The 12,174-nt window shown below is 44.9% G+C and overlaps 1 protein-coding gene across 2 annotated transcripts in view; it reads left to right on the top strand.

Moving 5' to 3' along the window:
- MAP2K5 (mitogen-activated protein kinase kinase 5) overlaps positions 1–12,174 on the top strand; it is a gene marked incomplete at both ends in the record, with an annotated part of 110,928 nt that overhangs the window by 25,743 nt on the left and 73,011 nt on the right. For both annotated transcript variants that reach the window (XM_079541166.1, XM_079541165.1), the window contains one exon: positions 11,241–11,280. In XM_079541166.1, the coding sequence (XP_079397292.1) occupies positions 11,241–11,280 (40 nt within the window). The remainder of the gene's footprint in view (positions 1–11,240; positions 11,281–12,174) is intronic.

The raw sequence follows: 12,174 nt of genomic DNA, 5'->3' as shown, positions 1-12,174 counted from the left end.
GCTGTGCTGATCTTTTTGCATTAAGATCTCCTGACTTGGCATCTCTTAATGTGCCCAGTTCCCACGGAGCAGCTCTGCTCCCTCCTTGCTGTGTGTAATGGCCCAGCAGCACAGTGCCTTTGGGTGCAGAAATAGATATACAAATACCTCTTCCTCTATAACTCTGCCACATGCAGTGTATGTACTCTGCCTTTTGTAAAATTCATATGAGAAGTTTGGTTAAAATGCTGTATAAAACCAAACATGCACCTTCAGGCTTTGTATTTCAGAAGGGCAGGATGGTTACCAACCAGCTCTTTGTTTCATGTTCTTACACAAATGGTTTCCTCATTCAGTGACTCTTCTAGTAACAGTCTGCAGCTGTGGGGGAGCACCAGAGGTGAGAGCGTTGAAGTTGCAGAGGATAATAGCATAGGAAGGAATGCAGGATTGTTTGGGCTGCTGCTGTGATTTGCTTCCTTAAGGTTTTTGAGTGTTGGTTGCAATTTGGAAAAGTCAAAAATCAGGCCTGTAAAAACGTGAGCCCTCTTCCCCGCCGTGGAATTGATTCAGTCTTTCTCCTTTTACTGTGTTCACGTTTTAAACTGGCGATTGCAGTGACTGTGCAGTGCTCTCTCCAGTGTAGACACCATTCTTCACAGCTCCAGGGAATGGGCACCATTTTTGTGTGAGTCATTTGCACATTCCTGAAGTCTGACTGTTCTTTGCAATGCAAATACTATGAAATATTTATATTCTCCTATTTCCTCTCCAAACTGTGCTGCTCCAAAGCTTTGTGTTCCTCTCAAGCCTTTCTGCATTTGTTTCCTGTTGTGCTGGATTGAAGAGTTGCACCAGGTGACTCTTGTATCCAGAAGAGCTGCCGGTTGCCTTTGCTGCAGGGAGCTGCCATTCCCCATGCCTTGTGAAAAAGCAGGTGGGCCTGCTCCCACCATAGCAATCCCCCCTGGGTATGGGGAGCCCAATCCCCTGGCCGAAGGAGCAGCCGTGCTGCACAAGCCAATAAGAAATTGCAAAATGGAATACTTACAGGTAGCTGGATTGCACTAGTCATAGAGAGCAGCCCACATAGATTTTATTCCACTAAATCAATGAACATTTGTCAAATAAAATTAATTGCAAACGTTTGGCTGTTTTCCTCTGCCAGCGTTCCTTGCTGTCGGTTTGTTTCAGGAGAGGCTGTGTGTAGTATTGATTGGAACCTAAAGAATGACTGTGTGCATGTAGCATCTTTTTCTTTCTCCCCTTTCTTTCTTCCCAGCTCTTTATACTAAGTCATATCCATTATGCAATGATGTATTATCAGCATTCAGCAAACAAGATAGCGCGTCGCAGGTCGCTGAGCAAAAATTTTCAGCCTCTCTTTCCACATGAATTAACTACTACTGAAATAGTTTATTGAGATTGAAGTATTGATCACTTTTCATGCCAACCTTGGCTGAAGTGGGGTGAGGAGAGGTATTTTTGTTCTCTTTGGAAGACGCTATGTTTAGTTAGAAAATTTGCTTCATTTGTTTGGGTTCTTTACAGCTGCAACTGTTTTATTGCTTGGAGAAGAGGTGTCTTAGCTTTATTTTTATGACAGTATAATTATACTTTAGAAATACACTTGATTACTGTATGTAGCAAAATTGTTCCAGTATATTGGCTTGGCCGATATTGCTATACAAACAACTTTTCAGTCAATTGAGTCTGGTAAAAAATCAATACTTTATAGCAATATTTCTAGTGAGAACCTGCTGAATCTAAATGTTTTTCCTTTTCTAAAAAGAGAAGGGGCTTTTAGATTTTTATAGTTCTCTGGCCTCCTGTTTTTCCCCTAGATTTTGATACAGTATTTTCTTAATCGAAGAATGATTATAAAATCATGGAATCGTGAAGGTTGGAAAAGGCCTCTGAGATCCCCAACCCCCCCCCCCACCTTGCCCACAGCTGCAGTTCTGGCACACCCCCAGGGATGGTGACCCCCCACCCCATCACTGCCTGGGTTGCAGTGCAGCACAGCACTGCTCTTCCAGAGCGTAAATTGTTCCTAATATCCAGAGCTGCAATGTTAGGTATGGCAAAGTCATTTAATTATTCTTTTTGTCTGTTTGGATGTTCAGGAACGTGTGAACGTGCGGCAGATCCAAAGCTACTTATTCAAAAAGTGTCTTTGCAAACACAATCAAAAGGCAGGGATTCTTCCACCGGTGTGCAGTGGAGGCACGTACCCTATCAAGAAAGGGGTGAAATCTGCCACAGCAAAGGCTGGAAGCACCCCAGAACCTTTCTCTTCTGCCCCCCATGATTGTAGTTCATCTGCAGTGGGATTCCCAGTTTCTGTGGAGTGCTGTAAGTCTGGTGCTGTGGTTCCCTGCGATGGTTTCACTGTGCTCACACAACCTGACAGCTTTGCAGCAGACCTTCCAATTTTTTATCAGCTAATTGCTAGAAATTGGTAGGATGGAGAATGTATGGTCTGGGCTGCTTCACAGCAGAAGACCCATACTAGTGCACTTGGGGTATTAAATTGCTTTTTAGAGCAAATAATTAACCAGCATACCAAAAGGCATTTGAAGTCTGTACTTCTCAGCAGCATCCTTCAGATCCATCGTTGGCTGCAGAGCTCTGAGAGACTTTTTTTTTTTTTGGTAAGACTGTTCCTTTACTTCAATGAAAGAAGGTTTGTGATGTGATGTATGTGCTACGTCAAATTGTTCAGAAGAAAAAATACGTGGTTGTGTGTGTTTTGCATCTAAGTGTTAGGCAGTAGATCATGAGCAGGTAGTTACGGTTGGAAGTCTCTATCATGGCAGATCCAAAGCGTTGCTTTGCTTCATTTATAAACAAGCAAGAAGGTATTTTTCTTATCTCGTTTTCTAGTGTTTGCTTTGTAATTGTAGCTAATGAGAAAGAAGATATTCGTAGGGAATAATGTAGGTTTGTGCACCTGGGATTGCTTTTTAAGGACGTATTGTGTGTGGTATGTAAGCATGCTATGTAAGTATTCTGGATTCTGTTAGAGGAGTCTTAAAGAGCAGCAAGCTCTTGTACAGTAATAAACGTAAAGTCCCAATGATGCTGTAATTAATTTGTGGTTATCTAGAATCTGGAGGAGAGGGAAGGAGAGGAGAGAATGAGTTCTCATCTTAACAGAATGCTCTTAAACCAGACGGCTTCACTTTAAGCTGAGTGATTGGAGGAGAAGCGGCTGCCGCTGTTGTGCCACCTAAATGAGTGGCATAGCCAGGGAAAGTGCAGATAAATGGGGAACTTAATTTGTTCGAGCCATTTACTTGAGCACTACTGCTGCTAGGTTGCGCTGTGCATTCCAACATATGCCCGTGTCTTCATTCTATCTCAGCCAACCTCGGGGTGCCCCATTAGCACGTCAGAGATTGCGAGTGGCGAGACAGCTGGGACGTGGATCTTCTGCCCGACAGCCTGCAAACGGTGCTGCGAGAGCATGGCAGAGCCATTAGTGAGGAGCAGCTCTGTGTGCTGGGATGGCTGGGATTTACTGTTGTCTTGGGGAACTTTGGCTCTGTGAAGTTTGCTGGCTTGTCCCAGGGCTTCCAGTGCACAAGGCTGCCGTGAAAGAGCTCCTGCCAAAGGCTGACTGCAGTGCGGCTCAAACCTCAGCAGAGCCTTTGTCTTCCTGTAGCTCCCCTTTGTTCTTCTCAGCTTCCATTAACTTCTGGTTGGAATCCCCAGTGCTGTAACAGTGTCATAGAATCATAGAATCACCAAGGTTGGAAAATACCTCTGAGATCCAGGCCAACCGCCCCCCCACCAGCAATGTTTCCTACTAACCCATGTCCCTCAGTACCACATCTGAACGTTCCTCCAGGGTTGGTGACTCCACCACCTCCCTGGGCAGCCCATTCCAGCACCTGACCACTCTTTCAGAGAAGTTGTTTTTCTTGACGTCCAACCTGAATCTCCCCTGGCACAGTTTGAGGCCATTCCCTCTCTCCCTTTGCCCCATCTTAAGATACTTTAATTCTCAGATTCTTCAGAGCTGTTTGCAGAGGAGACCTGTCTCATCATCTGCATCCAGCAAGGTAAGCAGAGACTCAAGCTGACGTTTTCCCGGTAGCAGAGCAGTGACCAAACCCGGCTCTGCAGCTGTGCCCAAAGCATTGGGCTCTGGCTGTGTGCCACCAGCACTGCCCTGCACAGTGCTGCTGAGCTGCTCTGCAAGGGGAAGGATGAAAAGGTAAAATGTCCTCATTTGTGCTCAACACATCTGTCTGCACTTCGCAGCTCCCTGCAGTCCAGTACTACAGCTAAGGAGGCATTTTCATTTAGTTCCTTCCCCAGATGATGTTCATTTTCTGCTCCTCGTGGTTATTTGGTTTTATTTTTAGCATTCTGGTGATGGTAGCTGGGCTGAGTTAGAAATACTCCGTGACATTTCTGCATATTGGCACTGCAGTTTAAACAAGACTGACCAGTGATTGCTGGGCACTTGTTTCTCCTGACCCTGGCCACCACTTGCCTGCCTCATAAAATCTGTTATGCACGAAAGTGCATAAAATGAAGATAAAGTGCCTCCTTCAAGTCTGACAAAAACCATTCCTTTGCAGAATGGTAGCTGCAGTGAAAGTAAATAAATGAATGGACAGCAATCACAGCCTAGTTGATGAAACTGTTCAATTAAAGCACAGGCATTTACATGGTGTAATTTCCCTAAATTGCCAATGAGCCCCTTTAGACACAACCAGTGTTCAAATTGATTTCAGCATTGATTTTGGCTGAAGCTGATAAATTTCTGCTTGTTAGTTAAAGTAATTTTGCAGAAGACTTTGTGCTGCGGTATTGAAGTGTTCATTTAGCTGATGGTTAAAAGAGGAGTTATTTACAGAGGGTTCTACTGTTGTTCTGAGATGGGACAATTCCCCGATCATCTTTTTACTTTTAATTTTTTAAGCTTCAGTATGCAATCAATAGGTTATTGAAACTGATTAAAATGTATCCAGCCAGCTGCCTATGGCTGTTTAATTAGAAACTGGATGATTCTTAAATTAAAGCCGGTTCGTTTGTACTGTGTGTCCATAGCTTGAAAGAGAAGGCAAAGAGAAACCCCAAAGTTTGCTCTCAGTGGTGTTGCAGGAGGCATTGGGTGAGTGCAGTGCAATTCTCATTGCAGGTAGCCTTCATTTAGGCAGCTGTTGCTTGGTTAAAGATAGCAATCAGCTCCTGGGGCACGGCTGAGACCTTCCTGGGCTGTAGCCCCTGCTTGGGGTCTTCTTGTGATGCTGTGAATGGTGGTGGTGGTGGTTTTTTCTGGATACTTTGCTCCACGCTCAATTGCTCTGGATCTTAAAGAGCAGAATGGAATTGCAGCAATTTCCTGGAAATGTTGTTTGTCTGTTGTCTTAATTAAAACTTCCATGCAACCTTCCTACCTGAAAGTGCACTATGATTAGAAGAAAAAGCTATTTCAGGTGTTACAGCGAATCACGGAGTCATAGAAGGGATTGGGCTGCAAGGGTCCTCAAAGATCATCGAGTTCCAGCCCCCTGCTGTGGGCACAGCTGCCAACTGCTAATCAGACACCAGGTGGGATTGGCAGGGCCCCATCCAGCCTTACCTTAAACATCTCCAGGAATGGGCAATCTGCAGCTCTCTGGACATACCTGGAAAACTTGTGCTGCTTAGCATGGTTCTGTCCTCCAGCACTGGTCATTACTGATCTGCTTTGTGTTTCCTTAACGGTTGTTTTGCTGTGAGTACATCATGTACACGTGATTTGGTGATGCAGATCATCCAGCTGTAGGTGAAAGGCAGACACCTAAGTTACCAACACCATAGGAGGTGATGTACTTTCTGGCTCTCTCTGTTGCTTCAGATGCCTCCCAAAAACTGCACTGGATTCATAATTCATACTGTGCTGATGACCCTGAGTGGTTGCAATGGAGAAAGTAGGTGGGTGGAAGTGGTAACAGATGGAGATAATAGGAGGTTGTGAGGGAGAGGTGAGGGATTCGTTCTGCTGCTCTCCAGCTTGGATGCCAATGCCTTCTCTTTCCCACAGAGATGGGTTAAGTGAGGCATTTTGCTTCTTTCTGCATTTTCTTTCTGCAGCTGTTAGTGCCAATTTTGCTCTTTTAAAAAGTTCAGAATTTAGATGCAAGTATTTTCGATTTGTTTTCTGGTTTAACAACAAATCATTTTGCAATCAGTGCTCAAGCATCTGTAATGGGATTTTAGATAGAGGGGAGGTTGGCATAGATTGCTGTTCGTACTAGCACAGTCCCCATAAAAGCTCCTTTTTACAACTGTTGTGCACTTTGGATTTCCTGTTTTAACAGCCAGAGAGTCAGGCTAATGTGTTTGTCTATTGCAGAAGGCAACAACTGTCAGAGTGTTTATTTCCTAGAAACAATTTGAATCTGTTTCTTTAGATGGCCATTGAGTACGTGACAATCCCATCATTAGTCTGCCAGGGCCTGACCAGGAGCACTGCAGACACTGACAGTGCTAGGAAAATGGAGGGGAAAAAAGGAAAAATTAACAGTAAACCAAATCTGTGGGTGATTTGCTGCGTATAGTTTGCAGCTGGTGGCTGGCGTGTCATTCTGCAGTGCATAACACTTAGAGAAGTGCATTCATCTCATGTGACACTGACACAGGGATTTTGCTCTAGGTTATTTCTCACAGGGCAGGAAAGCGTTGGTCTGCCTCCCTACATCTGAAGGTGCTGCTTGTCAACAGCCATCGCTTTCCGTGTTAACTTTTTAGCTCAAATAAGGGCTTCCCTCTGCATGGTCACTTCTGGGTGAAAATGCCTGAGTCTCCTTCCCAAAGACAACAGAGCGAGGCAGGAGAAAGGCAGGACATCTCCATCCTCGAGACATCAGCACAGGCAGCGTGCAGCACCCAGCACTTCTGCAGGAAGCAGTGTGCCTGTGAAAGCAGCGTGCAGCAGAATGGTCAGGGGCACGATGCTGCTTTTGTGGGGCAGTAGGGCAAGAGCAGCTCTACGTTGAGGCACGAGCTATAAGTTTCTTTGTGCTTTGACTGGAGGACAGCGCTGCTTCCCAGCTTCCTGCCCTCACATCACTAACGTGGCAGCGCTGTCAGTACATCATTTTGTCATATTTGCTGATGTTAGTTATATTTCTAGGAAGGGAAGGGACTGACTCATTGGCATAGCAGACAGGTCATGGCTTCCCCTTGAATCATTTGGTCTTGCTAAGGAGTATCTTATTGATTAGAGATGGCTTCCGTGGCTACTGGGGAGAAAAATAGGAAAATATATCCTGGTGGCCACATGAGCAGATGGGGAGAGCAGGGCTGTGTGATGGGCTGCTGAGGGCATCTGCAGTGCTGTTTCGCATCATGATGCAATAATTAGTACCATTTTTGCTTCTAGGAAGGGGCTGTATTTGTTCTGAGTTTCTAGATAATATTGCATGCATAAAGTTGGGAAAATATGCATGTTTTAGGACAAGCTGATGGAGGAAGCTGAAGGATCGTTGTGTTGTCAGTGTGCGCTTCCGAGGTGGCTGTCCTGAAGTCGCACAGATGTGGGCGAATGCTTTGCAATTAAAAGCAAGAAAGCAAACTGGAAATTGCTGTTTCTCTCGAGTGCGTGCAGCGCTGAAAGCTGGAGTCAGTTCTCTGTCCTGAAAGAAATTCTGCCACAGTCACAGCAAGGAATGCAGCTCCCCATGGTGCTTTTAGGTAAAACTTGTAGGAAGAATGGCACGTTGTTTGTCTTAGCAGGTTTGCAGGGTGATGGTTTTTGTTTGCCGTCTAAGCGGTTCATAAAGAAGCTTGTGCATGTTCTGTTTGGTGGGTTTGTTTTACTTTTGAAGTGTGGTGAGTTTCTACAGCGCTTTTATATACTATCTCTGTTTGGTGTGTGAATCTTTCAGCATTAACGTGAGGAGAGGCTGTGATTTATTTCATAAAGAAGATGGAGCCAAAGCATCTTACAATCTCCTTTGGCTTTCTTTGCCATATACTTCAGGAGAGAACAAAGCAAGCAATATGAAATTCAGCTACTCCTTTTTTTCCCCCCTTTATTCTTTAAAAACAGCAGCTGCTCCTGACGCTTTCATTTTTTAATTTGCTTTCCTACGGAAATCCTCCTTCCAAGAAGGGGAGAGATGCAGGGGAGCTGGCAGTTCCCCCAGAGCCCTACTGGAGTTTTGCACAGCATAGGTTTTTGTTTTGTGGAGCACGGGGAATGCACGGACTGTACCATGCAGAACATCACAAGTTTCTTTGCATTTCTGGAGGGCTTTGTTGGCTCAAGAGGAGTTAGTGGGTGCTCACACCATCTCTCTGCTTTCCCCACAATCCCAGCTTTTCCCCTAGGGCTGAGCTCCCCGAGGGCAACTCCTCATTTTTTTGGAGTAGTGGAGACCAAGTTGTGCTAAAGGACTCGGCTTGTGTGAGTCCTTACAGGGCTTTGAATGCTGAGGGATGCAGTTAACGTTCATGGTTAGTAAAATGTTTGGTACAGCTGTGCCAGTCCTGCTTAGGAGCTGTTTGTTGTAATGGGGCAGGAGGGAATTTTGAAGGAGTTGGACTCATAGAAGCATGAAGGTTGGAAAAGATCCTCAAGTCCAACCCCAGCTGTGCCACTGACCCTCAGTGCCACAATTCCAGATCACCTCCAGGGATGGTGCCCCTCCCTGGGCAGCCTGTGCCACTGCCCAACCACTCTTTTGAAGGAGACATTTTCCCTGATATCCAACCTGAAATTATTGGGCTGAGTTTTTAAAAATTCACTCTTAGTGAAACAGCTTGGTTGCTGCACCAGCTAACACGTATAGGGATGCACCTGCATTTCCTCCTTTCCACCCTGTTTCCCATCACTTCTCTCATTTGGCAATACTAACTCGGTTTCCTCAATCATGTGCAGTTTTTGTCCCAGTTCTGTAATGGACACCAACTAAAACATACTTCCAAACATGAGGAACCAATAGTTTGCAAAGCATTCAGTGCATTTAATTTCTGCCTTTCATTTTTGCCTTGAAGTAATTCAGCAACGATTTAGCAACTGTTTTCCCTCATCTCTATCTCCCACTTGTCTTGGCTGTTAGGCGCTGCTCGTTCCTAGCAAGAGGAGTTGTTGTAGCTGTTTATTAGGTGACATCATTTGCCTTCCATCCTGAAGATTTCAAGTGTGTTCACTGGGATGTGCAGCGCTGCTGGGAAACCTCTGCATTGTGCTGTTCTGCTTTGTCTAATGATCTGGCTCTACAATGATGAGCTTGTTTACTTACCTCAGGAGGTGACACTGAAATCAGGAAGAGTTGACCCTTGAGATGAGACTTCGTGTTATTTATAGAGTATGAATGTTAGTTTACTCTCATAACAGACATCTGTAGGATTTTTGATGGGCCCACTATGCACACAAAAAGTGTGGTTCTCTTCATTCTGTGTGCATTATTCTAAGGGATTTTACATTTCATCCTTCTGAAGCTGCAGAAGTGCTCAGTTTTCAGGTTTCAGCTGTTCCAACTATAACCAAAATGATCAATTCCAACTTACGGTTCTACATAATATCTAACAAAAGCGTTTTCCCTACACGCTCATTGGAACAGGTAATTACTGCAGCAACTACAGACTAATTTGAAGTGCTAGCTGTTAATTAAAACACGACGGAGGTGTACGGTTGTCTTTTGGTGTAACCAAAGCTCCCATTCAGACTCCATTAATCACTTTGCAGTTATTGTGTTGGGGAAGGTCAGGACAATTGAGATGCCGTATCAGCCCAGAGTAAACAAATTCCCTTCCTCCCAGGTAGCAGCCATTCGCAGAGCCAACGGACGCGCTGTACCCGTGGGCATGGCATCTCCTTTGTGATCCAATTCTCAGTGATAATTAAATGTTAAATTGGTACTGTCAACGCTCTGTAAACCAAACCAGGTATCTGCCCTCTGCTGGAAATTTAACCCAAACTTCCACGGATGAATTAGCGTGCATCATAATTAAATAATCAAGTCTTCCCTTTTAATTCACTTGGAAACAGGAGATCTCTCGTATGGAAAAAAGATCGGCTTTCTTGACAAGCTAATTAAGTTGCCAAACTGCCCGGCGCAGTGCGTATGAAGCCAGCAGACGCTGAGCACTCTATCTCAACCTGTTCATTTTCTTATCATTTCTGCTGATCTGAAGTCCATCATGTTTTGCTGCTGTCGATTCCTCCATCGTCGCAGCAGAGCTCGTTTCCTCCCCTTGATGCATCGATTATGCGCTCGGCCGCCGCTCCCAGGGCTCCACCCAGGGTTTTGCTGTTTGTGCTTCAGCTGACATTTGGTAACGCTGATTTCTGATGCTCTTTAGAAACCACGTGTGTTCCTACAAGCTGATGGCCCTCAGTTCCCTCAGCATTTATCCAGGAGTTCCAAATCACAGGTGAAGTTCAGAAATTTCTGAGCTATTCATGGTAGTTCTGTAAGCACTCTGGGTCATGAGTGAGATCCAATGCTCTGTACCACGTATGTCTTTGTATGCAGGAGAAGGCTATTAGGCTCTTTCTTCAGTAATCATTGCTAGAGGTATGCAGTGCTCAAATTTTGTCATTTTCCATGTTAGTGCTGCAGATATGACTCAGGTGTAGGGCACTGTGCAAATGGTATGAGGCAATAAAGGCAGTGAAGATGAAAGGCTTTATTAGTTTTGCTCATCTGCAAAGTTCCATTGGATTTTCAGTGGACTTTTTTTTTTCTTGTACCTTTCTTAGATGAGGAATATGTGAGTCACTACTGCTAATAACTGTGAACATGGAAAGTTCATTTCACACATATCCTCTGCAGGTCTTTAGGTTTTGGTAAAGAATTGGACACTTCACGTCAGTGTGGTGATGCAGCTGTGCATCGCACCATCCGAACCCTGGAAAGGCCCTCAGCAATGGGTGCAGCCAGCCCTGCTGGTTGTTACGGGTCTGAATACTCAATATTGCAGCTGGTCATTGAGAGAAAATGAGAAAGTGAACAAATTCACAATTCAAGCTTGCTGTGATGCTGTGCCAAAGTCTGCAACGTGTAGATGGTATATAAAGCATGCAGATATCAAACAAAACACAACTACTCAGCACTTTCGTTGTAGGTATGTTCCGCAGAGCAATTGCGTTCATCACTGCCTGTCTTGAGAAATGCTTTATGGAAATTGGCTTAGAGGGAAGAGTATTGGCTCCAAGTCATTTTTCTGTGAAATTAGCGTATACATGTTGCACGTATGTGTGAAAATAATTTCATGTCATCTTGAGTTATTTAATTTTTTCCCTCACGCAGGGCATACCATGTCCCTAGTGGAAAAATCCTGGCAGTAAAGGTAAGATATTACCGTAATTTTCTCTCTCTCTCTTTCTCTCCATTCTTTCTTGACCTGGGTTTCCATCCCCTCCCTCTGATCGTTAGCACTCAGTTTGCTTGGTGGCATTCAATCCCCATTGTTTATGCAGGCAGACTGCAGTACAGGAATCCTGATGGCAGGAACTCCGAGGTCCCACTCTCACCCTGTGGGGGCTGCAGAGCTGCCCTGGCTCTGCATGGGTACCCCAGCCCAGGGCTGCATGAGGTGTGGGCACAGCTAGGAGGGGTCTGCTCACCTCAGGTGTGACAGAAAGGGCTGCAGAGGTCACTGAGTGTCAGCACTGCAGCTCTGCTAATGCCACGGTGTCCCCAGGGCTGTTTTCTTGAGCGCTCTCTGCAACCTCATTTTTAAATGAAGAGGATGTCTGTTTTCTTAAGGATTGTGCTCTGTGTTCCTGGGAGATTCTGTGCCTTTAGCAGGTTTACTTATTGTCACGTTCTTCCTCTCCCCTGAATGTGTGTATTTACCTACAGCTATTTGTCCTGTTATGCTCTTAGCAGCAAAGCTGTGTGCTGTGGTGGTATTGTTTGGTCAGGTGAGTAGCAGACCTCTCTGAAGTTCAGTTAAAGCTGTGGCAAACCAGTAATGCTACAACAACTGCAGTTTGCCAACCTCTGCATGACTTAGAGTTGAACTGTTAATGCTGTGAAGCTATAGAGAAAAGTACTGATGTCAGTCCTTGTGGAGGTCCTATCAGTCCTGGGTGCTGCTTTTTTCTTGAGGATCACATCAGGCCTTTTGCTTTCAACTTTGCCATGAGTTGAGTAAAGGCAAACCCTTACTACCAGGTCTGAACTCGTTCTCTGCATGTTGAAAATGCAGGTACTGCAATTTAAATAACTTCTGATTGCA

This window comes from Tetrao urogallus (assembly GCF_951394365.1).
Source record: "Tetrao urogallus genome assembly, chromosome: 11".
Taxonomy (NCBI): Eukaryota; Metazoa; Chordata; class Aves; order Galliformes; family Phasianidae; genus Tetrao; species Tetrao urogallus.
This window is presented reverse-complemented; position numbering and strand designations above follow the sequence as displayed.